The sequence below is a fragment of the Rhinolophus sinicus genome, chromosome 14 (genome assembly GCF_057876585.1).
Source record: "Rhinolophus sinicus isolate RSI-liver-muscle chromosome 14, RSI-T2T, whole genome shotgun sequence".
Classification (NCBI taxonomy): Eukaryota; Metazoa; Chordata; class Mammalia; order Chiroptera; family Rhinolophidae; genus Rhinolophus; species Rhinolophus sinicus.
In genome coordinates, this window is record NC_142514.1 from 87,647,777 (window position 1) to 87,675,737 (window position 27,961).

At 45.4% G+C, this 27,961-nt stretch overlaps 2 protein-coding genes across 2 annotated transcripts in view; one reads left to right on the forward strand and one right to left on the reverse strand.

Moving 5' to 3' along the window:
- Positions 1 to 23: 23 nt before the first annotated feature.
- On the forward strand, positions 24 to 26,608 carry TXNDC5 (thioredoxin domain containing 5). Its single transcript, XM_074335258.2, has 10 exons — positions 24 to 356; positions 4,049 to 4,198; positions 8,713 to 8,818; positions 12,819 to 12,915; positions 15,375 to 15,490; positions 18,159 to 18,245; positions 18,868 to 19,011; positions 21,907 to 21,989; positions 23,489 to 23,618; positions 24,878 to 26,608. Exons 1-10 carry the CDS (start codon positions 97 to 99, stop codon positions 24,998 to 25,000), a joined length of 1,296 nt encoding a protein of 431 aa, XP_074191359.2. The 5' UTR covers positions 24 to 96; the 3' UTR covers positions 25,001 to 26,608.
- Positions 26,410 to 27,961, reverse strand: part of BMP6 (bone morphogenetic protein 6) — a 148,506-nt gene continuing 146,954 nt past the window's right edge. Inside the window, exon 7 of the mRNA XM_019745410.3 lies at positions 26,410 to 27,961. Coding sequence (XP_019600969.2) covers positions 27,812 to 27,961 — 150 coding nt within the window. The 3' untranslated portion in view covers positions 26,410 to 27,811.

Consider the following 27,961-nt stretch of genomic DNA (forward strand, 5'->3'; position numbering starts at 1 on the left):
GCGGGGCGCAGGGCGAGGGGCAGGGGGCGGGCGGCAGCGGGCCGGCGCAGCGGAGAGGTCCGGCCGCCGCGGCGAGAGCGCGCCAGCCCCGCTGCGATGCCCGCGCGCCCCGGACGCCTCCTCCCAGCGGCGCGCCGGCCGCTGGACCCGGCCGCGCTGCTACTGCTGCTGCTGCTGGGCCATGGCGGCGGCGGGCGCTGGGGCGCCCTGGCTCAGGAGCCGGGGGCGACGGAGGGGCCCCCTGCGGCCGACGGCGGGGACGGTGAGGATCCGCACGCCAAGCACCTGTACACCGCCGAGATGTTCACGCACGGGATCCAGAGCGCCGCTCACTTCATCATGTTCTTCGCGCCCTGGTAACTGGCCGCGCCGCCTCCTCGGGGCCCCGGCCGGCACAGGTCGGGCCCCCCATCTCCGCATTCGGAGCGCCGGGAGCGGCCCTGGGCCGGGGAACCGCGCTGGGCCGGGGACTGCCGGGCCGGAGGCTGGAGCGGCGCGGGCTCCGGGCCCGAGGTGGGGGCGGCGGGCTGGGGCTCTGGCGGCTGACGTGGCGGGAGACGGCCGGGGCGGTGCAGGAGGGGGCGGTCCCCAGGAGAGAGCCGGGAGTAGGCCGCCCCTCCCCCCCCCGTGCTCCCTCCTCCGGATCCCAGGACTGGGGGAGGGGATCAGGGGTCGTTGCCCTTTTGGGCTGCTGGGATTCTAGATCCCCTGTCCCTCTCCTCAAACTTACTGCGCCAGCTGGAGGCAGCGGACTGCGGGAGCGGCCGGGACCCGGTGGGCCACGTGTGGCGGCCGCTGGCAACCCGGGCCCCAGCCGCGGACACTTAGACGTAGGATTCCGTTCACTCCCCGCAGGGCAAATCCTCAGCATGAGGGTTTAATTGAAAAATAGGAACTCACGAAGGTGTGATATCTCACTTTGTGTGTTCCTGAGTTAAGGATGACCCAGGCAGAAGAAGGTACCTGTGCTACCTCGAGAAACTAGAGAAGTGCGAATAATGGAGACCTCTCCGCAGCTTGGAGTGGATGGTGAGCTGTGCTGTCAGTGGCAGGATCCCACAGGCCCTCACCTCAAGGCTGACCTCCGGCACTTCCTGCCCTCCAATCAGTTGAGACTTGCTCATCTGGAAAGTGAGGTGCAGAAATCACTACGTACCTCCTGCCATGGTTCTGGGGTAGGGGCTTTGGTATGGGCCTCCGGTCCAACCCCAGAGACCCCTACCCTGAGAGTTGTCCTAGTGAAGGACTTCCTGCCATTCACTCTAGCACAGGTAGTGCTTTCCTTCCAGGCCTAGATGCCCCAATGAAGGGAAGTTCTCATGGGACAGTAGAAAGCCAGTGTTAGGGCACCAGGCAGTTTGCAGGCTTATTGCAAAATTTGGCGTCCTTCCCTAGTGCCGGGGAGAGGCTCATTGAGATGTGGGGAAAGGCATGTAGGAAGGAATAGAGAGAAGCTGCCTAAGAAAACGGCCTATTCAGAAAACACGCTGGTGGACGTTGGAGTAACGTTTTTTCTTTCTCCCCATATTCAGACTATTACTGTATTTCAGTTCCTTTGGAGTTACATCAACTTTTTGAGCCTCTTCTGGGTCACGGCTATCATGTAATAACAATGTATGGGATACATTGTGTTTCCAGTTCCCAACAACCAACTAACTTGAATTTTTAGAACTACCAGTGGTATAGAAAATACTTTGTAGCATAAAATAATTATTTAATATTAATAGTTACCCTGGGAAGGAGTATTCTCAGAGTAACTATTCAATAGTGATTAAATACACTCTTTAATTGGAGCCTATTCCAGTGGAATAAATTTGTGGATTTTCTTTTTTCTTTTTCTTTTTTAAAGAACGACTGACATGTAAATGTAGTAAGTCCATGCAGCACCAGTGGAGTTTTAATTTTGGAGTCTCCGTACTACTCACCAGCTGGTCCTAGCTTGAGTGAGGGAGAAGACTGGCATACTTGAGCCCTTGGCATTAAGTTAATTCCTTTTTCATTGTATGTGACTTATGGACTTGTAGGTGGATGCTCCCAGGAAAAGTAACTTTTAAAGTTTTTATTTGTTTGCTTCTGAATAGTCTACTACAAAATATTTAAGTAGAGACGTGTGGGTTTCTCTGATGGCATTTAAAAGTTAGACTTTAACAGCAGAATGGAGCTCAGAATGTGCTGTGGGCTGCCCCCTCCCCCATCTTTTTCCGGTCTCTTGGGAATTTTGGAAGCCCCACATGTGATTTGGATGCAGGGCTATCATGTAACTAAAACATTGATCTATGTATTTTGGGGGTTGTCCTACTGCTGTAGATTTTGTGCCAACATCTCCATGGACAGTTTGCAGGTTCCACTGAACTTGGTGGTGACAGTGAGGTCAAGGTTAGGGCCGCCTCCTTGGGGGGACCAGGTATTTGCTCAATAGAGCAAGAGCTCCTCATGGCCACAGGCTGCCTTCTGAATGCGGCTGCTCTCTCAGAGGTTTGTGCTGTAACCATAAGGTTCCCAAAGCAGAAGTGCCGACAACATGGAACCTATGGATCCATCACTGAGAAATTGCCAAACACTCAATACATGCCAAGCATGTGCTAGATATTGGGGACACAGTTGTGAAAAGGACAGTGCTGTCTTCTTGGCCCTTGTGCCATATGGACTGAAATATAACCCTGGTGTTCGCTCAGAGTTATCTTCCAGAAAAGACGGAATCATACTACATTTGACTGAGTCTTTTAGGAAGCAGGGATTCTCTTAGCTGGCCAAGAAAGCATTGCTTAGGGAAGACATATTCGCTTGAGGCAGACTTTTTCAGTGCTACCTTTAGATGCTTATTATTGATGTCCTCTGTCAGGAAAGAAAAGAGGCAACGAGATTTCATTGAGAAATTATTTTGAAGATGAGCTCACATAAGTGTGGGGTGTTCTTATAAGCAAGCGTGTTAAAGGTCACTTTAAAAAGTAATACAGGAAGTAGTTACATTGTACACATCATGGATACACACCCAGCAGGTGAATGGGGAAAAAACACAACAGAAACAAAACCCCTGTCCCATAATATGTGACTGTATTTGAAGCTTGAGATCAAGTTTCCAGGGTTGGCTCATACAGAATTCAAATATGGCCCTGCAGACAGCTGATCGTTAAAGATAATGATCAGCTATATGAATCAGAAAGTAGATTTAGTTGATGGGAATCATACTGACGCTGTCAAGAAATGTGAGATGTAAGGAGTAGCAAGAAGCAGTAATTCTGATTTAACACACTATTTTTAATAATAGGTGATTTAAAAATATCTGTGTGTAGTTAAATTCATACAATGGCTATTATAAGTATACATTTGGTTATCTCAAATTTAGAAGTTTGAGTGGCCACAAACTTTTTTTAAGCTTCTCAATGGAGAAAATGCAGAATTAATTTAATTTTGAGGTTGGCTTGCATATGCAGATACTTGTTTATATGTATATTACAAGAGACCTGACTAAATAATAAAGGGACAGTTATAGCAAGAAGTGCTAAGCTGCTGCAGTAGAGGGGGAGCCGGATTGCTTTTCAGAAGAAAAGAGAATGGGCACCAAACAGCTTGGGGAGTCAGGGCTGACTCCTTGGAGGAAGTGACACCCAAACTAAACCTGAAGGACAAATAGGAATTAGCCATTTGGGCTTAGGGAAGAAGCATCAGAGAGAGTATGTACTGATTCCCAGGGCAAGCCAAGCTGTGGCCCTTTCAGAAAACCAAATATTGCAGTGTGGCTCACAGGAAGACTGCAAGGGAAGGAGGGCAGCTGGGGCATAGAGGTCAAGTGAGAGGTCACCAGGGGCCAGATCAGGGAGGACCTGGCACAATAGCTTGCTTGCTAATAAGTTTGGATTTCATGCTGAGAACAATGCAGGGGCTTTCTGGAGGTTGTAAGCAGGGCAGTGAGGTTCTGTAGTAATTGTGAGCTAATCCATCTGTGCTGTGGTGTAAAGAAAGAATCAGAGAGCCCTACTGCGCTATGGAAATGGCTGAGGAGGTGGGTCGGGCACTCACTATCGTTGTTCCTCTCACCTTGTTACAGGTGTGGGCACTGCCAGCGGCTGCAGCCTACTTGGAACAACCTGGGAGACAAGTACAACAGCATGGAAGATGCCAAGGTCTACGTGGCTAAAGTGGACTGCACGGCCGACGCCGGCGTGTGCTCTGCCCAGGGGGTGCGAGGATATCCCACGTAAGCGGGAAGGACACATGTCTCCCTTACCCTCCAGGTCTCCCACGAGTTTTTCCAGACAAAGTCCAAGTTACACTTTTGGTGACTTCTGTGTAGTGTGAGGAGTGAGGAGATGCTAAATGTAAGTGGCAGTCGCAGGTGTTAGGGGAAGGTTACATTGAACACTGTTAGATGTCTTTTTCTACCTTGTATAGAGAAACGCTTTAATTAATCAGTATGGGGTTTTCCTGTTTATACGAGCATGTGTTTGCAGGACAAAAATGGTGGTCTTCATGGGATCCTGTCACGTGTGCACAGCGAGCACACACTTTGTCATCAATTTTAGTACAAATAATTTTTGGTCACTGTTACTCCGAAGCATCCTTCCTCGAATAATTTCCAGGTGACTAGCACGCGGCTGTTTCTGTTGGACAGAAAGGTAACAAAATGGAGTACAGCAGTTCTGACAAGTGCTACTACTTACTCCCTTGACAGTTAAAAGAGTTTTGCTTCTAAGAAATTGAAACTGGCTTAACAAACAAAAGAGAGGACTCATTAGTAGGCTGTGGGAAAAGCTCTGAGACTCAGCTCCAGTGGTTTCGGGGCCTGTTTTTACTGAGTCTCCCCTAAGAGGACTTCACTTCCTGGCTCTGAGTCTCTCTGTTGCCGTGGTAGATTGGGCCCCCCACCAGCTGGCCCAGCTTGGATGGATGGTCATTCCAGGAATAGTCCTTGTGGTCAGAGACGCAGGGTCTTGTAGGAAGACAGCAGCCCCATTCAGACCACATGGCAAGTGCTGGAGTGAAGAGCCCTTCTCCTAAAAAGGGAAGATGCTGTTTCCAGAAGGATGGGGGAGGGGTTAGTCACTGCAATGCCTGAGATATTTGTCAGATTGATGAACTAAGTAAATTCTATACAAAACCTGAGCTTATCTTCAAGCCTGGGAGTCAGCATGGAAAAGTGGAAGGAACTCTGGGCTGGAACCTGGAAGCCAGGATGTGCACCCCAGCTCTAACATCTACTTACCGTGTAGCTCTGGCCACACTATTTAAGCTCTAAGTCTAAGGTAGGATGCTGATCGCTACCCCACCTCCCATAACATTGTTATATGAAAGAACGGTGCAAACACTGATTTGAGCATACCCAGTAAACGTTAGGTTTCCCCTAACATTTGGAAATTTGGTATTTCCATAAAGGACTCTGGAACTCTTGGTCTTTGGTGAATGCTTGCCAATCTAAGTGCCGTAATTGAAGTCTACATCGGGTCAGTATTATCAGGTCAATAGAGATAATATTTCCCACTCTATGTACCTGCCTAAAAGGCATTGCCGTCCTGTGCTTCGTAGCATTGTCTTCAAAGTGAACTCTGCTTGGATGGAGACTATCCCAAAGCAGCGGCCAGTGAGTGGGAGCAGGGCAGGAGATGGATGCTTACCTGTTGAGAGCCTGTTACTTCAAGGCACAGGGGCAACAAAGATGGTTGGGTGGTTGGCTGTGGTGTTTACTCTGGAACAGCTGGCCACCTGTGGCCATGTGGCTGCATACAACACCAACCACGCCACAGAGAAGGTGAAACAATAGACGCTGTAGTAGGGCTGAGAAGGCAGCTGTTGGGGCAACAGAGAGGGGAGTCGAGGGTTCTACCTGGACCTGACCAGATGAGCTATCTGGCTGCAACTCCATAGATGCTACTCACAGATGTGAAAAGATCCATGTTGGATCATGTGTCCTGATTTTTATTTAGAAGATACGGTCTCCCAAGAAAACCATACACTGGTTTTATGTTGTAAAAACAACCACACTGAATGTGGTGTGGAGAGGAGCCTCCATGACCATGACGGCCCTGCACATGCCCAGCAAGAGGTTGTTTTCACAGAATTCAGGAAGCAGAATGTGCTGCAGGAAATAGTCACGTTAGGGCTTTCATAGTTCCCTGTGTGAGCTTTTATTCACTCTAAAACAGTACCCGTCTTACAGAGACGTTGCAAGGCCTGAATCAGATAATGAATGTAAAATGCCTGAGCACAGGGTGTATGTCAGTATGTCCCCTTTTATGTCATTCTTCCCCAGGCGCCTTTACCTGGAGGAGAGGAGTGGGGAGGGAGAGCACTGGGGTTCCCATGCCCCTAGAGATGGTTGACTGCGCAGGAAAATGTTTTGAGGTCTTCCCATTGAGCCAGAAAATGATCTTTATCATCTGGGAATGCGTGAGCAGGGGCAGGGCTGAAGGAGCTTTCCTAGGGCTGCCGTAACAAAGTGCCACAAACCGGCTGGCTGAAAAGAACAGAGATTTATTCTTACAGTTACAGTGTCCAGAAGCCCGAAATCAAGGCACCAGGAGGCCGTGCTCCCTCTGAAACCAGCGAGGCCTCCTTCTTTGCCTCTTCCCAGCTTTCTGTGGTCTGCTGACAGGCTTTGGTGTTCCTTGATTTGTAGGTCTTCACAGGGCCCTGCCGCTGTGTGCGTGTCTGTCCCTGTGTCTGAATTTCCCCTTTCTCTAAGGACACCAGTCATATTGACTGAGGGTCCACACTGTGAACCTCATTTTAACTTGCTTATCTCTATAAAGATCCTGCTGCTAAGCAAGGTCACAGTCGTGGGTACTGTGGGTTAGGACTTCAGTAGAGCTGTTTTGAGGACACAGCTCAACCCATAACATCAGCTTATCTATTGTAGTAGAACTTTCATCACACTGTATTCCAGAGTGACCCATAAGTGGGGGTTTTCTCCCCTGCAGTCTCCTTGAGAAAGAAATAGATCACTTAGAAAACCCAAATGCCCGCCAATGTGGAGGTTTGGTAATAGCAGGAACGTTTGGAGCTGTACTTTGGCCTTCCTCACCTTCACCTCCATCTATAGTGAGAATTGAAGTCAGACGGAAAAGTCTGTGAAGGAAGCTCTGATTCTATCCCTAGGTTCCATGAACTTAAGGAAGAATCGTAGACTTGGGCAGATAGAAAGATTTTCAAGCCAATGAGAAGAGATTTTTAAAACTTATTTTTGTTTTGCTCAAAGCACACCAAATTAGAAAAAAAAATGTCCCATGTTAGATTTTACTGATTTTTAAAGCTAGCAAAGGAATGGGGAATGAGTTTGACAATGCCTGGTCTTTTCTGATATTTTGAGGATCCGCCTGTTTTCCATCCTGAAGCTCTTTGGGGGAGGGAGACGCTTGAGAGAGCGAAGGGAAGTAGAAAAGTATACTAAAGCACCTTCTAGTTCTCTGAGCAAAGCACACATTTCCAGAGCTTTGCAAGGTCCAGGGGTAGGTGCGGGCATTCATAACTGTGAGATCACACTTTGGAGTTGCTTAAAATGTTAAACTTCATGAAGTCACAGTTATAGTGGCCAAATCCAGTCAGAGTTTGGCTTTTTGTTGCGGTTATAAAAGTACAAGCTACTGAGGAAGTGTGACATCCGCGTATATTCTCTGTTGGAGGCACATAAGGACAGCAGCTAAGCCCATCACAGGATCTTAGCTTCTGGGTGAGGCCAGTAAGCCCATTTTAATTTAAGTGCCTGCTCCAGCTAATGTGCTGGTTTTCTCCTATAGCCATGAAACTCCATTTTAAGGCATTACGGGAGTTAGCTTTTCAAACCCCCAGTTCTGATTTCTGCATAGCTTGACTTTTACACTCTGACACTGCATATTGGGCCTCTATTAAGAAACTCCAGGAACATGCAATAGAAGTATTAGAGGTGTTTTGGATAAGTAGGCTTGCCAAAGAAACGCTTGTCTGTGTTTTTTTTCCTTCTGTCAGTAGCCGCATTTCCCCCATCCATCCTTGATACCTTCTGTCAAGTTTTATCACGAGCATGTTTTTCAATCATCAGTGGAATGATACAGGATCTGGAAGCATTACTTTCAGCCTCTGGCTATGTCATTTGCTCACCTTTAAAGGAATGCTCTGTATTCTATCTGTAGATATCTTCAGAGGCTAATACATGTAGAAAAAAGAAGATTCCTTCTCGGTGGGGAAGTGAATAGACTGTATTAACCAATGTCAAGGTCGTTATTAGAATTGAAGACTTGAATTCTCATACTACCTAGATACTCACGCTTTGTAAGAGTCCAATAGCTGACATGGTAGACTGAAAATACATTTATTGCAAAACAATGTTGTTTTTACTAGAGTTCCAATTAAAAACAAGAACATAAAAACTACTGAAGCCTGGGAAGGATGCTAGCAGGGAAAAGCTTCAGAGTTCTACACAACTAAACGCTTGGAGCTTGGGGTTTAAGTCACAGCGTTAGGCTTGATGTGTTCACCTCAGCTTTATTTTTCTTGAATAAAATATGAAATTTTTAAGTTTAGGATTAAGTGAATATGTTATCTCCTAGAATATTATTTTTCTTTCTTTCTCGAGTTTTATTAGAGAACTGCAGATAGGTGCCTAGCTGGAGCCCACTGATAACTCATTTTCTGATTGCTTCACTAAATGAGTTTGCTCCCTGATAAGACAGTGCTCTTTACTCAGAGCCGTTAGAAGGGCTTTAAAAATATGCTCTGTCTAATCCTTTGTTACCCTTTCAGCTTGAAGTTTTTCAAGCCTGGCCAAGAAGCTGTGAAGTACCAAGGTCCCCGGGACTTCCAGGCCCTGGAAAACTGGATGCTACAGACGCTGAACGAGGAACCTGCCGTGAGTGCACAGAAAGCTGCCCTCCCTCTCTTTCTTCCTACATTTTTGGGTAATAAAGAGGCCAGTTAAGGTGAAAAATTAAGGCTACCATTTTAAGACTGCTTTTCACTTTTTTAAAACTCATTGATAACGTAAGTAAAGATTAACTTTTTTTTCTTCTCAGCTTTTTTATTGTGGTAAAATGACACATAAAATTTACCATCTTCACCATTTTTAAGTGTACAATTCGGTGGCATTAAATACATTCATGATGTCATGCATCCATCACCACCATCCATGTCCAGAACTCTTTTCATCTCTAAAGCTGAAACTCTGTCCCATTAAACACTAACTCCCCGCTCCTTCTTCCCCCGACGCCCCCCCGCCCCCTGCAACCACCATTCTACTTTCTCTGTCTATAAATTTAGCTACTCTGAGTACCTTATGTAAGTGGGAAAGGATGAACTTTTTATTACGGAAATATTCAAACATACACAAAAGTAGAAAGAAGAGTCTAATGAATGAAGTATGAGTGATGAGAAGGAGTACGATGTGGATGGTGCCATGTGCCCATCCCCCAGCTTCAACAATTATCCCCGTTTGCCAACCTTGGTTTGTCTTACCTGCCTCCCTGTCCCTTGTTTGGCTGCAGCGTCAGTCCTTATGCAGTGTCATCTGTAAATATTGGAGTATACATCTCACAGATAAGCACATGGTACTTTTAAACATAACCTCTGTGCCTCTCTGACACGTAATACAATTAACAATCATTCCTTAGCATCAGACATTGACTCTCAGCCACCTGGGGTCAGGGCCAGGCCTAGGCCAGAGTATGCAGTCTGGCCAGCTGAAGCCCTTCCTCCCCACCTCTCACAGCTACCAGCTCGCTCTTGTTCCCGCTCACTATACCCATCGTGTGAATCTCCTTTTCTTCTCAGCCCTCAGTCCCTAAGAACCTAACTGGCTTTGCTGATAACATAACTTAATACCCTTAAAATTTTAGTGTCTTAACGTTCCTCCCTGCACTAAGGATAATATCAGGAAATGGTGGAAACTGTGATTTCTGAGATATTTTTTAAAGACGTAGCTGTGTATAATGTTACTTACTAAAAATTTATAGTCCTCTCCCTCCCTATTTGACATTGGGAATATTTTCTTATAAACCGTTACGATCGTAAACCATTCATTAAGTGTCTGTCCGTGTGGTGCTTTCGGATTAACGCTGAGTGCTCAGGCCACAGAGCCTCGGTTGCACTTTGAAGGTCTGTGGTGTCGTCCTGGTGAGCGAGTGAAGATGGTCAGTGTTCCCATGCTCTGTGTTTGATGAAATATTAAGAGCATCTGAAGTCTGAATGCAATTTCAATTTAAACACTAAGACTACTTTCTTGTATCGGGTAGGTGTTCCCGGATTTGAAGGTTCTTTGTGCTCATGTGCAGTTGCAGCAGTCTTTTGGGGGCTCCCCTGCTATTGGTGTCATTTTCCAGGGTGTCTGTGTGACAACTCTCCCTCGAGATGTCACAGCTGATCAGAAATCCGGCTGCTTCCTGAGTGCTCCTATACTTCACATTTTAAAGTCTGTAAGGGCATGGTGAAGAATGTTGGAATATGGTGTTGAATAAGCATTGACAAGACTTATCTAATTTTAGATAACGGAAAAGCACAAACCTCTCAGTAAATTTGCATCTCTGTCATGGCAAGAGAGCTGGAGGAGCAGGTGTGACTTTCATACACACTTAAATTTCAGATTGTTTCCTTTGTGAAAATGTTCTCTGATGGGAGGAAGCTGACTTTAAAGAGGAGTTAATAGTCTCAAAAAAACTTCTCAAATAAACTTTCCACCAAAAGAGCCAGTCTTCTGTGATCACTTTATTCAAGAAACCAGCAGCCAGTATCAGGATGGCCAAGCAACTTCATTTCATGGGCCAGCTTCCCTTTAGGGAAGTGACAGCCCGAAGTGCAGGCTGGGAAGGACTGTGAGGCCAGGCCCAGGCTCAGCGCAGGCTTCCTGAGGGGCGGTGTCCTGTCCCTCTGTGTGGAGGGCCATGGCCACATGGACCCCACCCTTCACCACCAGAGAGCCAGTTACCCACCAGCTGTACCTTGGTGTCTTAGAGCAAAAGGTCTCGGATAATTGCTAGAAACAATGACCATGTGCCTTACTGTAGAAAAGTTCAGATATTCAAACTTTGTATTGTGAACTGAGAATCCTTTTTAATTTGAACTTTGCTGTTTACTATAAGCAAAAACTTTTTAAAAAACTTCTTCATCTGTATTTATACCCAAATAACTGGATATATACATATTTATATTTAGACAGAATGAATTTAGATTTTTCCCCCTAGTGTTATGACAATATTAAAGAAACACAAAGAAAAGAAAATCTGCCATTTCTTACATTCTACCTCAATTTTTATATGTCTATGTTTGCTATATTTCTATGTTTGTATTTTTTCTTAAACAGTTATAATCATACAAACATAGTTCGATTTATTAATGATCTTTTTATACAGTTATATTGTCTTTATATTGATCTTTTATACCGTCATGTGGATTTGCTATAATTCAGCTTTTCTCTGTCAGTGGATATTTAATTGTTTATAATTATTCTGTCATCAGAAGTGCTATAAGGAACACGTTTATCTTTGTAAGGGACATTTTTACTACTTTTGAGTGACGTTTTTAAAATATATTCCCAGACTTAAAATTGCAAGGCAAAAAAAAAGAAGAAGAAACGTGACCACTTTTATGGCTCTTGAGCAGTACAGGCAGGTTGCTTTCTTAAGAATCTAGAGTGAACCCATTTCTGTGATATACTATGGTGTTCCTGTGATGGTGGGGGCCGCTGTGGTGTCTGCCGCAGAGCACAGGAAGTGAGAGTCCCCTAGGTGCCATAAATGAACATTCTGATACTGAAAGCTCTTTGAATGTCTTATAACACATACAGTGTTTTGTTTCACCTCACTGGAACTCATTGACCACTCACTCAGCCGACATTCTCGTGGGCATCCTTCTGTGGGGTGCTTTGCACTTTGGAAGTTTTGACAAGCCAGCAACAGAAAGGAAAAGCGTATGGTGCTTTATGATTACAACTATACAGCTTGAGCCGTCAGCACTTTTAAAGCTTTTAATGACTTAACTTGGATATGCTTTTTAATAGAAAAATGAACTGCCAGACAGCCGTTGAGTAATACCCGTGTGTGTGTAGCAAAATGGGAATTCAGTGATCTTTTCTTCACCCCAGCTGTACCGGCCTCAGAAATTGAGAAATTTAGAATTGTGTAGGAAGTAGTGGTAACTATAGAGTTATCCACATGGGTGTCTGCTCGGCCACTTGTCACCCCGTCATTGTGTGTTTCTGTCCCAAACTTAGTCATGTGACTTATGTTCGTCCTTAAAAGGACAGCTCATGTCTGCCCTGTTTGTTGCCTTTCATTCATCTGAATTTACCTTCTCATCACCTTCTTTTCTCTATTATCAGTCCTAACGAGTTTTACCTTCCTTCACAGTTTGTGGATTTTGTTTCTTTTTACCATTCGTGGAAATAAAGGATGCCAGGCCCCCCTGTTCTCTCTGGTGGTTTCTCGTTCTAAGTTGTGTACATTTTGCTCCCTCTGTGCCCTTAGGTACAGAGAGCCAAGCCATTAGGAATTTCAGTTCGAATTCTGTGTGAAATCTCAGAACGGGACAGAGTGCTAGTATGGGGTACACCTACCCTTCAGTTTGCTCTGTTTGGTTGAGTTCTGGGGCAGCAAAGGACAGTGAGCTGGGGATGGCTTTCACCTGCTTGCCTCAAATGTCAGTCCTGGAGTATTTGCTGAGGGGGAGGCTGGCAAATGGCTGCTTAGGAAGCATCCAGAAGACCTGACAGAGTCGATTCCTGCCCTGGCCTTCCTCAGCACACCAGCACTCCACACAGCTTCTGGAGAAGGTTCTAGATAGACACAGGTCACCTCCTTGACAGGTTTCACTCTGTCTGCACAGACAAACCCAGTGCCTGTTCTTTTGTTTCTTCCTTTTAGACACCAGAGCCAGAAGTGGAACCGCCCAGAGCCCCTGAGCAGAAGCAGGGGCTGTATGAACTCTCAGCGAGCAACTTTGAGCTGCACGTCGCACAAGGTATGGCGATCACAGCGGCGTGCACACCTCTTAGAACCACACCGTTCGTGACTCCTGGGTTGGTTGGGTTTGTCCTTCTGGCCACCCGAGGGCTCGTAGATAATAGCGTCTGTGGCACTGATTATCGAGGGTTTCTCTCTTCAAGACCCATTAACATCACCGTTTAATGCTCCTCCTTTCAGAAATTATTCCTCGTTTTGTCTCTGTCCCTATAGAAATGCCGGTTTTAATGCTAAGTTAAACCTTAGGTGTGAGAATTTGGAGCTCACAAGTCATGAATGGGCACACTTACTTTGTACAGAGTGCATACTGTGTAGCTGTGCTGTGCACCCTTGGATAAGAAAGTGTTTATTTATATTAATGTTAATCATATGTTGTTGACCTGAGGCAGAAACAAAAGTTTCTCTTATCTGTTTAAACTAGAATTTAATGGGACTATTATGACATGTGAACCACAGTATGTGTTCGTTACACTTAAAATATTTTTTTAGACCATATCTCATCTTTTGAAAATGGTCTCCAAAATATCCAAATGATTTATGTACCGTTTCTGATGTTATTAATAATAAGTCCTCCTTTCTTCACACATTTCAGAAGTGTTGGCTCAGCAGTGAATAACTTGAAAGCAAATTCAGCTTCCTTGCTGACCGCCCATTCTCAGATGCTGCCATGGCGAGAAATCCTCCCATAAGACTGGGTTGGAAATGTTGTGAAAAAGGGCTTAATGTTGTATCTGGCCTTGTAACTTCATGCTGGGAGCCATGACCCCACCCCACTCAATGTCTAAATGAGGCTTCCCCTACCACACTTAAGGTCTAAAATTGTGATGCCTTCAACCATTTTCATTAAAGGTGGTTATTTAATTTGTACCAGTGCTGTGACAGTGGGACTTCAAGGGGTTTTCTCCTGCAGGGGAGTCACTTTAATTTGAGACTGGCTTGGGCTCCCTGCAGGATGTGCTACCGAAATCACCTTGTTATAGACCATTCCCCACAGGCCCAGCCTGGTCCCTCCCTAAGCCAGTCATCTCTGAAGGGCCGTCTTCTGGAGATGCTGCCTCAAAACGGCCTCCTGCCCTTAGAGCGTCCCCTGGATACTCTGATGGGCTCCTGGACGTCCCTTCTCCGCCTCACCACACAAGGTTAGCCACAGAGCTGTCTGGAGAGACGTGGTGTCAGCTTTGCAGCTCAGTGGCTAATGTTTTGAAGCAAGTTTTCTGACATTTCCTTGAAACGCGTCATTGCTATGGTGCTGAGGTGCCTGCTGTGAGCACTGGCTTGGCAGCGTTCTGCCCCAGCCCAAGTCCCATTTCGGTGTCCATTGGCTAGTTCTCGCCCTGGCCACAGCCCGTTTTCAGTTTGGTCTCAGGCTGACATCTTTGAGGCCCCAGGCTCGTCAAGGTAGAACAGCCTAGAAAAAAATCTTTAATGTCCAAATAATGATGTTTGAAGGTTTGGGTTTTTTCCTCCTAGCCAAAGGAGTACTGTTCACTTTTTCAAACCTTTTATTTTATTGTGAAATAAAACACAGATACGGAAAGCAAACGCAGGGCTCAGTGAATTGTTATAAAGCGGTCACCATGTAACCATTGTCCAGTTCAAGGAAAAAACTGCCAGCATCCCCTCACCCCATCCCAGCCACAGCCTCCGAAGGGGGCGCTGTCCGACTTTCTGAAAACCACTCCTTGCTTTTTTTTATGGTTTCACCACTCAAGTATGAGTTCCTACACACTGTAGTTTAGTTTGGTCTTTTTTAAATCTCTCTCTCTTGTGTCTGTTTTATTTACATGTACCCCCAGCATCTCTTTTCCTCCCTCACATTCTGTTTGCTGACCATGTAGGTTGTTTGACCTGTAGTTTTGCAGTGTGGACTTCGCTGGGTATATCCCCATGATGTGGTTTCACATGTCCCTGGTTTTTCTCTTCGCTGTGAACTGAACTTGGTTTGAGAGACATTATCGGTTTTTGTTGGATGTTTTTGGGGGGTTTAGGCAAGACTTCATAGCTGTTGAAGTCTCCTTGTGATGCCAGCAGCCACAGCAGTCACTGCCTAGATCCGCTAATTCATTCAGGATGCCAAATGCTGCTATTCTAATTCAAGCATTTTTTTTAGCAAGAGTAACTTGCCCTCTTTTATCACTTGGTTATTCAGTAGTGCAGTTCCTATAGGAAAGACAGGATTAAATGCCTGATTCTTTCCCTGTGTTGCCAGTTTTCCAAATAATGAGTTGGTTCCCTGTTGTCCTCCAAAGATGACATATTAGTTTTTGTTTTGGGGGTAGTTATGAACTCATGGATATAGACATTTCTGATGGAGAGTCACTGACCAGTTAAAGGGTTCATACTGAAAACAGCGTTGCAAGAGGACAAAAATCGATGCTTCCATTCACTCTCTAGTAGTTAGGTGTGATGCCAATTAGCCTCCGTTTCCCTCTTGTCTGCCTTGGTTTCCCACGGAAGGCGACCACTTTATCAAGTTCTTCGCTCCATGGTGTGGTCACTGCAAAGCTCTGGCTCCGACCTGGGAGCAGCTGGCTCTGGGCCTTGAACATTCCGGAACTGTCAAGATTGGCAAGGTAAGCGAAAGCCCTTATTAAACTGGAAATAGACTGCCTTTGGCTGGATTAATTAGCAGTGTAGCCCATTATTCATTCTGTGCGCAAAGTCGCAAACTTGATTTATTATTTCCATTTAGTGTGCCACTTGATAATTCATTTCACCTTCACAGATGGCAGCCTGGTTTTGAGTGTGCTGGCTTTTCCACAGCCTCGAGATAAATTATAGCTTTGGCTCCTTTGTTTATTTTGAAGCGATGGCCAATTCTGCATTGGCAGCCCCAGAGCCCTTTCTGCAAAGATAGGAGGCAGAGCCTTAGAGAACGTTCACTGGACATGCTTGGAGACTGTCCACATTTGATCTCACCCAGGAGCTCTTTCCTGAGGGACCCGGCTCCGTGCTCACACAGGCATACAGAAGACCCTCCCGTGGTGAGCTCCCGCTTGCCCTGCTGCCTGGAATTCTTTCCAGCTTTCCCCACTTTATGTAGAGAAGCTGGAAGTAATGTCTGACAACTCCATTGTAACTGGATTTTCTGGAAATATCCAGAGCAGCTTCTGGGCCATCAAACACTTAATCTCATCCATCCTCTGGAACCCACCAGATACCCCTCCCTGGGTGTCCTTTAATAACTATCTAATTTTCTACTTTGCCAGGGGGCAGATTTGTATACAGAGTAATGCCATGTGTCCAGGAACTCTAGCTAATAAGACGATCTGCCCAGCACAGTGAGATAGTCAAAAGCATAAATTGGAGAGTCAGATAGACCTGGCTGGCCAACCCAGGGCCACTTCTCCACACCTTATTCTCCCCCTTTGTGAAACTGAGACAAGACCTAACTGGTGGTCAGAGGATAAAATGCTTAGCTCGGTGCTTCGCATGGAGCAAATGGCTAGTACATTGTAATGGTTGTTAAATGGATTTTTCACTGTTGTCTGCTAAACACTTTCAGTGCTGTGTTCTAGTATATGTGTGTTATGGTTGTTAAGATTTTTTTATTTATTGAATAGCTCATGGAAGTCATCACAAAATAATCTTGTCTCGTCTTCCTTACTTTATTTTTTAAACTTTGATGGGTGATTATTTTATTTATTTTTTTAATGCTTTCACCTCTTTAGTGATTTTTTTATATTTTATAAATTTTATTGGGGAATATTGGGGAACAGTGTGTTTCTCCAGGGCCCATCAACTCCCAGTCGTTGTCCTTCATTCTAGTTGTGGAGGGCGGAGCTCAGCTCCAAGTCCAGTCACCATTTTCAGTCTTTAGTTGCAGGAGGCACATCCCACCATCCCATGTGGGAATTGAACCGGCAACCTTGTTGTTAAGAGCTCGCCCTCTAACCAGCTGAGCCATTGGCTGCCCCTCCAGAAGCTCAGCAGAGGCTCATTGTCTTCAATCTAGTTGTGGAGGGCTCAGCTCAGCTCCAAGTCCAGTTGCCGTTTTCAATCTTTAGTTGCAGGGGGCGCAGCCCACCATCCCATGTGGGAATTGAACTGGCAACCCTGTTGTTCAGAGCTCCTGCTCTAACCAACTGAGCCATCAGGCCGCCCCTATTTTATTTTTAATTTATGTCAATAGAGGCTTCTAGGAGAACCAGGGACGGGTGGACACAGTCTAAGTAAGTGCACTGTGGCCCTTCATCTCTGGACATCTCTGTGGCTGGGTTAGACTGGATCCTAAAAATGCCCCCCCAACCCCGAATTAGTTTGAGGCTTCCTATGCTTCAGTTTAACACTTGAACTGTTCTCTGACTTCAGGCTTATCTGTTAGAATAACATTTCATCCTATTTTGTTGACATAGTGAAAAATATCTTAGTCGCACATAGCTGATTTTAATACTAATTGAAAAACTCAAACAGGAAGAAGTGACTTAGGATAAAATGTTTCATGAACATGTTGAATAAGCAGAGTCTTATAAAGATTTGAAAGAAATAAAAAATCTGAAGAACTGTGATAGTTGGTAAATTGAATTTATAGAATTAAGACCATACTATAATCTTAATTTGACATCTTTTCAGTTTTCTCTTTATCATATACCAAGTCCTCCTATTTAAAATTGACTGCTTGCTCCTCCTTGATTTTAAAACTCCATAAGCTTGAACATGAGAATACATTTCTAAGCGGGCATCGTGACTGGAGTGATTGTCTGTCACCCACAGCCAGGCCTGCCCTCTCCGGATGTCAGGCCACCCTTGCCTTCTCCACCTACCCTGATTCCCCGAAAATAAGACCTAGCTGGACCATCAGCTCTAATGTCTCTTTTGGAGCAAAAATTAATATAAGACCTGGTATTATATTATATTATATTATATTATATTATATTATATTATATTATATAAGACCCAGTCTTATATTAATTTTTGCTCCAAAAGACACATTAGAGCTGATGGTCCAGCTAGGTCTAATTTTCGGGGAAACAGTACATTGTTGCTGCTTAAAAATGGGCATGTTACATGAGCGGAAAGAAATGTCTCTGAAGTAAATCTAGCCAACCTGCTCCCTCAGCTCAGGTGTATTTGGGGATAGTAGCTTTTTTAGGAAAAGTCTGCAGAAACTGCAACCTGCTGGCAGAGATACTATCAGGGGCTTCAGAAATTCTCTTTTTTAAAAAAACTACCGTGTGTCCAATAGTCCCTTTCTATCTGGAAGGCTCACAATGAAACGGGGAATGTGATCTTTCTTCATAGGTTGACTGTACACAGCACTATGAACTCTGTTCAGGAAACCAGGTCCGTGGCTATCCTACTCTCCTCTGGTTCCGAGATGGTAAAAAGGTATGTGTTTAGGTTTTAGTATTGAGACAAAATGTTTCTCTGAACCGCAGTGTGCTGAGTTGTCAAGTGGCTTAATAGCTGTGACAAATTGCCAGTATGGATTGTTTGGGCACTGGTTTAAAGGAATACCTATAATGGAACAAAAATATCTTTCTCTTAATTGATGAGACTTGGGTAGTTGAGAAAAATTGTCAAATTGAAACCTTTCATTTGGCTCAAGTTGTCACTAGAACAACCCAAATCTACTGTCCTGGGGTAACTGCTCTGATCACAACCTCTGAGAGAGGTTAATGCTTACTCTTGGTATGGTTCTCACTCCCTCCCTTCCAGCCCTGGCCGGTGTTCAGCTTCTCAGAATAGCTGAGTCAGCACCCAGGCTTTTGTGACTTGTAGCTCTGCAGAAGGAAGGAGCTGTGAAGTTCTCTCACCAGAGCCAAAACGTTTGGTTTGGAATCTCTGCCTTCCCGTTTAAATCTGAGCATGCACACGTTGCACAGCTCTCACAACCACGCGGAGACATCTGATAAGTGATGTCTCCTCCTCACGGGAGGAGGTGTGAGTGATTCAGAAAACTTAAGCGTCCTAACTCAGCAGCCTTTCTGTGTGGCCTCTCTCTGGACAGACTGACCAGTACAAGGGAAAGCGGGATCTGGACTCGCTGAGAGAGTATGTGGAGTCGCAGCTGCAGAGTGTGGAGGACAGCACCCCGGAGCCGGCCCAGCCCTCGGAAGTCCCCATGCTGGCTGCCGAGCCCGAAGGTGACCAGGTGGGTGCCTGCTGCAGCCGCCCGTGGAACGCATTCTCCTCCAACATTTGGCTACAGCTGACTTTTCAGCACAAAACATTTCCTTCAACTACCTGTACATGCTTGGAAGGGGTAGATGTAAGCAAAAGCTTCCCCGAAATAGGGAAATAGGATGTGAGACAAATCCTCAAGAGTATTTGGTGTCAAAATCTCTGGAAGTTCTTCCCTTTGATTCAGTCAACACCTATACTTGAGGGTATGTGCTATGAAATCTTGTCTGCTGCCTCTTGGGCCCCCATTTCCGTTCCTTTCCGTAACGTGCTGCAATCTTTTTACTTTAACCTGTGGTAAAGACCCCAGAAAGATCTGTAGCAGGCAGGATGTGCACATTGGAACTGAAAGGCAGATGGCTGTGGGATATTTAATTGGCTTAGGCAGTCTCTGGCGTACTGAGGTGTCGTCTTCATTCATTCAGTAGTGTAAGGTTTTATTATAGGTTCATTTGTTCTGCGATTATCAAGCCCTTGTTATGTTTCAGGCACTGTCCTAGGCCACCAGGAAACAAAAATGAGACCGTTTTCCTGCCTGTGTAGAGTGCTGGGTCCAGTAGGGGAGACAGATGAGAATACCTGCATGCAGATGTCGCAGGGGCTGTGATAAAGAGTGCAGGGCTGGTCACTGTTGCTTAGAGAGGTGGGGGCAGATAGGCAGGAAGTGTCACTGAGGAGCTGGAAGATGAGGTGGTATTTGCTGGGGCGACACGGTGGGGAAGGCTTGCCCCATAGAGAAAGAGCATGAGCCGCTGCTTTTCGGTGCGAACCAGCCAGGCTTGTCCGGGGCAGGGCCAGCCGTCGGCGGGAGGGCATGGGGTGCAGTGCAGGATGCCAGAGAGGGGGAGAGCTGGGTTGTAGAGGACTTTGTCGGTCGCCAGTGGAGGGTTTCAGGCAGATTTGAATTTTAGAAAGATGAGTGGCAGCAGCATGTATGAAACAGATGGAAAACGGGTGTATTAGGTCGTAAAAGATGTTGAGACACCCAAACTAAGGCTGTGACCGTGGGAATGGAGAGAAGGAGAAAGCCAGCAAAGAAGCCCAACTCTATGAGACCAGTTCGGAGGGTGGGCACTGAGGTGGCTCAGATTTGGGGCATATCTGGTGGAGGACGGCACCGAACACGAGATTAGGGCCAGGGAGGTGGGAGGTGATGAGTTCAGTTTGCAAGATGTGGATTTTCATCTGTGGTGGATATTTAGGATTTAGGTGGAGATGTCCGATGGACAGTTAACTAGCAGTTTGCAGCGAAAGCAGGGTGTCCACACTGGATGAGTAGGTTTATGTGTCTGCAGCTTGAGGTGGAAGATGACGCTGAAGCCAGGGGTGAAAATGAGATTTGTGTTAAAGTGGAGTCAAAATAATGTTTTCCCAGGAAAACAGTGCTTGGATTTCCTTTCTAAGAACCATAAGGCCTGTTTGTCAGCGTATTTCCAAAGCAGAATACTTACATTGCTGCTTCAGTTCACGCTACACTTCATAGCATGCCAGGTTCTCACCTGGGACACTGGGACATTGGGGGTACCAGGGCGGGCTGCCCCTGTTCCTCGGGGTGAGGGCAGAGAGCCAGGTGTGGCTGAATGCCTCCCAGTCACTCTCCCACCCGCAGCATTTACGGAAGAGGTCATGACTGCGGCAGCCATCACTCCTGGGCTTAGTTGTTTAGAATTGGAAGAACCAGCCAAGCCACCTACCCCATCCACCAGGGTGGGGGAGTAAGGGGTCTCCTCCCCCCACAGCCCATCCCTTAGTGGGACTCGCACAGGTTGGGGACTGCCTGGGTGTTAAAGTTGAAGTTTTGGTTTAAGAAGTAAACAAATGGTTGTGTAGTTGTTACGACCACATGTGTTAGAGGAGTGTGTGTCATGGTGGTTATGAAGGTCATCCCAAATTGAGTATAATTACATGCTATGGATGTTTCCATCAAACGCAGAACGGTTTCTATTTATAATAAGGTTTTCCACCATGAAGCGGGTCTTTCAGTGAGTGTGGCGTCATATTTCTGGACATAAAGAAAGATGGCAGTGTTCTACAATGGCCCCTCGGCACACTGCCTCCCACGCACTGACATACGTCACCTGATGCCAGACTCAGGTGGGGCAGCCCTGCTGTGCTCAGCCACATGATAAATCATCCCGATGCTTGCTCTCATGAGAATCGCAGATGCATTTTTGGAGAAGCACATAGACATAATTCTGTAAAGAACTATCAAGATAGAATCACTTTAGAGCAGACTGCCTGTGGCACCTTTCCCCTGCATTCTCCAGCCAGAGCTGAGATGAGCGGTGTTTACATGTACTTTGAATTTAAAAATGGAAAGAAGCCTGTTGTATAGAACATACACATCATTCCCTCTGCTTTTGTAACATCTTGTAAGGTCCTTCTATGACAGAGAAGGTAATTTTTGTGAGTCCATAGGTGAGACTGGTAGTCAGTGAGAGGAGCCCCATACGTACAGACGTCAGGAGGGCCCGTGGTGGGTGTTTGGAGGCACCGGGCCTGGGAGTAGATTTAAGCGCTTCCGCCCACAGCTGTGGTCCACACTTCAGAGCCCTGAAGGTCAGCTGTGCCTGAGCCCCCCCCCTCCGGGGCAGAACACAGGACTGCATCCTGCCACCTCCTCACAGTATCTCCTGGGCCCAGCACTCATGGGGCCTGTGATGACTGTCTGCCCTTCAGAGGCCACTGCTGTGCCCTGTTGTGTAGCTTGTGAAGTGCAAGTTGTGTAGGTACTTTATGTGACCTGGGGGCATGCGCAACAGCATTTAAAACATTATTGATTCATATTTCTGCAGTCCCAAAGCATGGCCCCACCCACTCTGCTCTAAGTGATGTGTTTGAATTGTGGCTTTTCCCTCCCCTGAAGGGCACTGTGTTGGCACTCACGGAAAGTGACTTCGATGACACCATTGCAGAAGGAATAACTTTCATCAAGTTTTATGCTCCCTGGTAAGTGGCTCTTTAATTAGAAATTACTTTGTCCCAGTGTACTTTAGTCCCATCATATTTCTCAGCTCATTAGCCAAGCCTGCAGGCTCAAGGTTGGGCAGATACTACACTGACACATAGGTTATGTTGTAGGAAATAAGGAAATGTTAGCATTATGCTCACATTTAGATATGGTCAAGTTTGGTGGCATTAATAAACAGTTATAGAGAATGAGGTTAATTTGTTTTAAAGTTCAATCTGCTTTGGAGAAGACTGTGGAGGAGAATTATGATGGCCGTGCAAAACTTAAGTTTTGTGATATCTGTGTACTTTTCTGAATAGATTGCCTTTTTGGTGAAACAAACCATGAGCATCATGATGGAGCTTTGCTCCCTAGTCTCATAGATGTTACAGAGAAATCCAGCCGAGCTCTGCTTTGTTAGAGCCCTTCCGTGTATTACCCAGTTACCTGCACCTCCTGCCATGTGGTCTTCAGGGCCCAGAGCAGAGACGGATTGGATGCACATGGTTTGAGACAAGGCAACCTGAAGTGGCAGGAAGACGAGAGGTCCGAGACTTCCCGTGAACTCCTGTAACTCTGGGTGTGCTTTAATTCCTTGGAACCTCTGTTTCCTCAGATGGAAAATTGAAGACCACTTTGTCTCCACAAATGAAACAATCCATTTGGGAAAGCAGAGTGCTGAGGACAGTGATAGATTCTGTTTCTAAATGTGAACAAGGAAGGTTACCACATGTCATTTTTGCTCTTTAATTTGTTGCATTTCAGATATTCCTGAGAAACCATAATAGCAGAGATAAAAAGTTAATGAGCACATGAGTTGTATGAGTTCTGCAGTTCCAATTCTTAAAGAACAGAAACACTAGTAAATAATGCCTTCAGAACTATTTTCTATTTTTATAAAATCCTAACACTGTATAGACCAAGTTTGAAGACAGAAGACCCCTTTTTACTGAAGGGGAGCCGTTCATGTAGTGGGGAGAGTCAGAAAAGGGACACAGTGCCGGGTGGAGGGGATGGTTTGAGTGAAACATAGTCACGGCTTCTTGTTCACACCAAATCACTGGAGCTTCAGGGGGGCTGAGAAATTGTTTTGAAATGTTGAGACCTTGAGCAAGCAGATCTAAAATGTTTCTGGCATTCAAGTGATTTTTTTTTAATGTTCAGTCGATCTGTTTCCTGTTCATGGTGCATTCATAAACCAGTTAGTTATCCCAATTTACCATATCGTGGAAATGGTTTCAAAATCCAAACCTGGTTTCAGACCCAGCTTGTTTCTCTCAGGTTATCTAGAGGGACTTCAGACTGACTTTGACTTCCTTATTTGGGATGGGCGAGGAAGAGAAGCAGGAAAAGTTAGTGCCCCCAGTGGGAGAATTTGATGTTTTAGAAATTTCTAGGCAATTGTTGACTCCTACAGAAAAACAAGACTTGGCAGCGAAATGTAGGTGAGTGAGCGCGGCCCAAGAGTTCAACAAAACTGTCATTGTTCTGTTTCTAGGTGTGGTCATTGTAAGAATCTGGCTCCCACATGGGAAGAACTCTCTAAAAAGGAATTCCCTGGTTTGGCAGAGGTCAAGATCGCTGAAGTGGACTGTACTGCTGAACGGAATATTTGCAGCAAGTACTCGGTGGGTACATGGGATGAAAACATGGGGACTCTAAGTGTTGGGAGCAGATCCGCAGTGAAACTGTAATTTGGCGTTGTGGACGCAACCAGGCTAACTCACACTGCCCTCAGCCCTCGACAAAGCACGTTTTGTGTCCTTTTGAGGTGTTGTGTTTTTTGTTTTGTGTCCTTTTGAGATGTTGTGTTTTTTGTTTTGTGTCCTTTTGAGATGTTGTGTTTTTTGTTTTGTGTCCCTTTGAGGTGTTGTGTTTTTTGTTTTGTGTCCTTTTGAGGTGGTGTGTTTTTTTGTTTTGTTTTTCATTTGAAAAGCGAAAGAGATGCTCTCAAAAAAAGTCTTTGTTCTTCTATCAGTATACACATTTCAGTGGGGGTTTTTAGGCCTTGCCATCTTGGTACAAGGCTGGGCAGTAACTGAGAGTCCCAGATGGAGAATGGGGTGCTACCTGCACGGACGTTCTCATTGACAGAACAGGTAGCTGGCTGTGGCCTTCATCATAGACACCTCGTGGCTTCCTTTTCAGACAGAAGCCAGCGTTCTAAAGTATGATGGCTGAATAAAGGAAACATTGGAACATCAACTTCCTCCTGAGGGGCCCCCCCAACCAGCCAATCTTATGCTCGGATTGTTCACTTAACTCTTGCCTTCTTTCCGTGCTGTTAGCACCATCGGATAACCTATAAGATGTATAATTTATATATTTCTTTTGTGTTATTTTCTTAAAACACTTTTGAGGCTTCTGAAGTTTATTACCTCATCAGATTGAGAGTATATGTAGCACAGATATTTTTTACTTATCATTTTTTTGTGTGTGTGCCTTAAAATTTCTCAAAAGAGAAAAGAGGTGAGTTGTAGCTGGAAAAGTTATCTCCGTGAGGATCTCGCTACTACTCAGTGGGCATCACCAGGGAGCTTGTGAGAAATGCAGAGTCTCAGGCCCCATACTGACCTGCTGAGCTGGAATATGCACCGTCACCAGAGCCCCACGGGGCCGTCTGTACAGGAACGATGAGAAGCTCTGCTTCTGGGTAGGGCATCCCTTGGACCCTAATCTTGAACGGAGTGTTGCGTTGAAAGGTGAATAGCCTCAAGGCTCTGCTTTCTGAACTACGGGGCACTTTTTAAATGCTCTTTGCATTTTAAAATTTTAACCATAGACTTTCCTGGCTGGAACTGTAGGAGTTTTTCTGGTTTTATTTAAGGAGCAATGTGTGTGTGATTCAGACCACTGGTTTTCAAATTTTGAATTTTTTTCTTTAAAGGTACGAGGCTATCCCACGCTGTTGCTTTTCCGCGGAGGGAAGAAAGTCAGTGAGCACAGTGGAGGCAGAGACCTTGAATCACTGCACCACTTCGTTCTGCGCCAGGCAAAGGACGAGCTGTGAAGACGCAGGTGGAGGCCTCCTGCCGGCCGCCTGGGCCCCACGTGCAGGAACCAAGTCCCGCGGGTGTGGCCGAGTGTTCAAGAAGCTGGATGTACTGAACTTGTGGTACCTTCTTGGTATGTGTGTCTTAAGCCAGCACACTCTACAGATTCTTCACTAAGTTTCTTTAAGTAAACATGACCCCTCTGCAAACTAAATATTTTCAGTGGCAATCTATCATCCCCTTTAACCTTCTCTTGATGAAATCTAAATGGTTTCCTTTGAGACTAAAATAGAGTTGAGGAAAATCAAATTGCTGGACTATTTTTGGCTCCTGAGTGATTTTGGTGAAAGCATCATCCAAAGCATAGTTTTTGAACTGCCCATGAGTACTGGAAAGGTGGCCTGTGGCAGTAACGATGTTCCTCTGACCCGAAGGTCACAATTGACTTGTTAATAACGTGGTTGGTCTGGAGCTTGGAGCAGTTTAAACCCCATACCTCTGGAAGATACCGTCATGGCCACCCCTGCATTTTCTGTTCCTGTTAATACTCCTCTCATCGGGAGGTTTGCCATAGAAAGCAGTGGGACTTCTGACACGTGCCTGAGTGAGAGAACACTGATGCCACAATCCTATGTGTGTGTTACTTGTCAAATCAGTTATTACTGTTAAGGGATACTTCTGTTTGTTTCTCATGGATGAAAGATTTCAGTAGTTATGATAACATGAAGTCAGGGTACATGTGAAGATTTTTAAGATTTAAAATCCAGGTTTAAGTCCATGTTTAAGATTTGATGTCTCCCACGGAAAATGTGGGCATGGAAATTTCTACAAGACTTGTCCTAACTATTGTATTGACTCATAGACAGATTCTGGTTGTATTTACCCCTGGGGGCAGGAGGCCTAGGTGAGCTTTCCCTGGTGGGTATGAGGGGCCAGCAGAACCCTGCAGCCCCACTTCGGGGCCCTGACTGGAAGCAGTTCCATGTTCTGCTCCCAGATACTCCTTTTAGAGGCTCACGGTACATCATCGGTCTTCGTGAAGGTTGGCCCTCTGCTGTATGAAGAGTGGGATTAACTTGATCGACCTAAAGACCAAAGAATGAAGTAGCAGGGCTGGATCAGGGCTGCAGTAGGCCATGCCACCATCAGTGCTAGTGGCGTTAGAATCCATGCCATCCTGATTACCAAACCTTTTTACCATCTCCCTTGGAAAGAAGCAACCGCAGGACTGGCTTCCTAAAGGCAGGCACCTGTCTTATGTATGTGCTTTGTCATCGAGTTCCTTCTCATAGTAACCCCTCGGTATCCAGCGCTCCTCATTCCTCCCCCTGTGCTCGGGGAATCTAGTCACTTGGTGGTAAGGACCTTAGAAACAAGACCACTTCTGCTGCCTGCCACAGATGACAACAGCAGGATCTCGACCAGCCTCTGCCTTAAAGGAAATCTTTATTAATCACGTATGGTTCACAGATGTTCTTTTAAAAATCCCAAGTTTCTGGAGAAGCACAATCCTCATGAGTGGCTTCAGCTTTGCATCATGAGTCTTGTCTTGAAAGGAAATCCAAGTGGTACAATTTGTTTACACTATGATACTTTCTAAATAAACTCTTTTTTTTAAAAAAAAAGTCTGGTCTTTCCTTAAATGTTACAGCAAAACAGATATAAAATAGACAATAAATTATAGTTTATATTTACAAGAAAGCTGTAAGTGCAAATAGTTATAGATCATAAATGCATTATTTAATCAGTTTAGTATGAAATTGGTTTCCTAGTACATGATTGTGAGAAAGACATTTTAAAAATATTCTAAGACTTAATCTGAGTCTCACTTTCTACAAGAGAAAACTGATTTCAGTTTATAAACAGCATGGCCATCCAAACCCCTTCCTAAAGGCTGGGAGCCCCTTCCTCATTTTGTTTCCTTGGTTGGTTCTCACCCTGCGACATGATATGCTATATAGTAAACGGGGAAGAACTGTTTTACTGAACTAGATGCAATTAGAGCCAGCGCTCTTGAAGTTAATGTGCTTTTCAGAGAGCCATTCCAAAAAAGAAGAGGCGCAGACTTGCTTTCACATGTTACATGGTTACAATGATGGCTATTAAAAATGCTTCTCGCCCCTTGCAGCCTCACCTCCCAGTATGGGCGGTCTACTTTTGGTCCTAGCAAAGAAAACAGCAAGTGGGGGAGGACGGAGGTGCAGAAGTCACACGGTTTCTTTTAACTGAAATGTATGTTCACACCAACAAGACGCCAGCACATACGCGTAACCGATTACTGAGACAGAAGGCACTTCCACATAGCCCTGCTTACGGCCCAGGCTGTTGCTCCTATATGAAACTGACCTTCCTGGGAATGAAATCTATGAATAGAGGTATTTTCACCCAATTTCTGTTATCTGTAAAATCTACCTTTGAGAAACTACTAAACCGGCTGATACTTTAGCCAAGAATACTTTTACTCCTTTAAGACTATTTTCCCTGTTTACTTAACTAACACCACACACAGCTTGATCTAAAGCGAAAACTAATTTTGGTAGGCTTTTGTGGAGGGGAAGGGGGAAACCCTTCAAAGTTACGTTTCTGCAGTTACTGGACTTCATACAATAGACATTCAAACAGCTTCCTACAGACCAACAACTACTCACGTTATTTACCACATGGGCAAATCATTAACGAGGTCCTTTAACGTCTTCCTTGGGCAATAAGGCACCGACCAGCATGAGATGGCTTTAGAGCATCATCTCAGTTTCACTGTGCTTCTGTGTGTATTAAGGCAGATGGAATCGAGGAATCCAAGGCAGTTTTCGTGTCCCCAGCAACTTGAGTTAGTGGCATCCACAAGCTCTTACAACCATATTCCTGTATTTTTTCAAGATGACATTGGAGTTGTCATCAAAGTAAAGAACCGAGATGGCGTTTAGTTTTGTTGGTGCACAGCATGGTTTGGGGACATACTCAGGATTCATAAGGTGAAC

Bases quoted from the DNA above. Each gene is read 5' to 3' on its own strand.
- TXNDC5 (XM_074335258.2), top strand. From the start codon at position 97: ATGCCCGCGCGCCCCGGACGCCTCCTCCCAGCGGCGCGCCGGCCGCTG. The intron at 357-4,048 runs GTAACTGGCCGC...ACCTTGTTACAG, and splicing joins ATCATGTTCTTCGCGCCCTG to GTGTGGGCACTGCCAGCGGC. The intron at 12,916-15,374 runs GTATGGCGATCA...TTCCCACGGAAG, and splicing joins TGAGCTGCACGTCGCACAAG to GCGACCACTTTATCAAGTTC.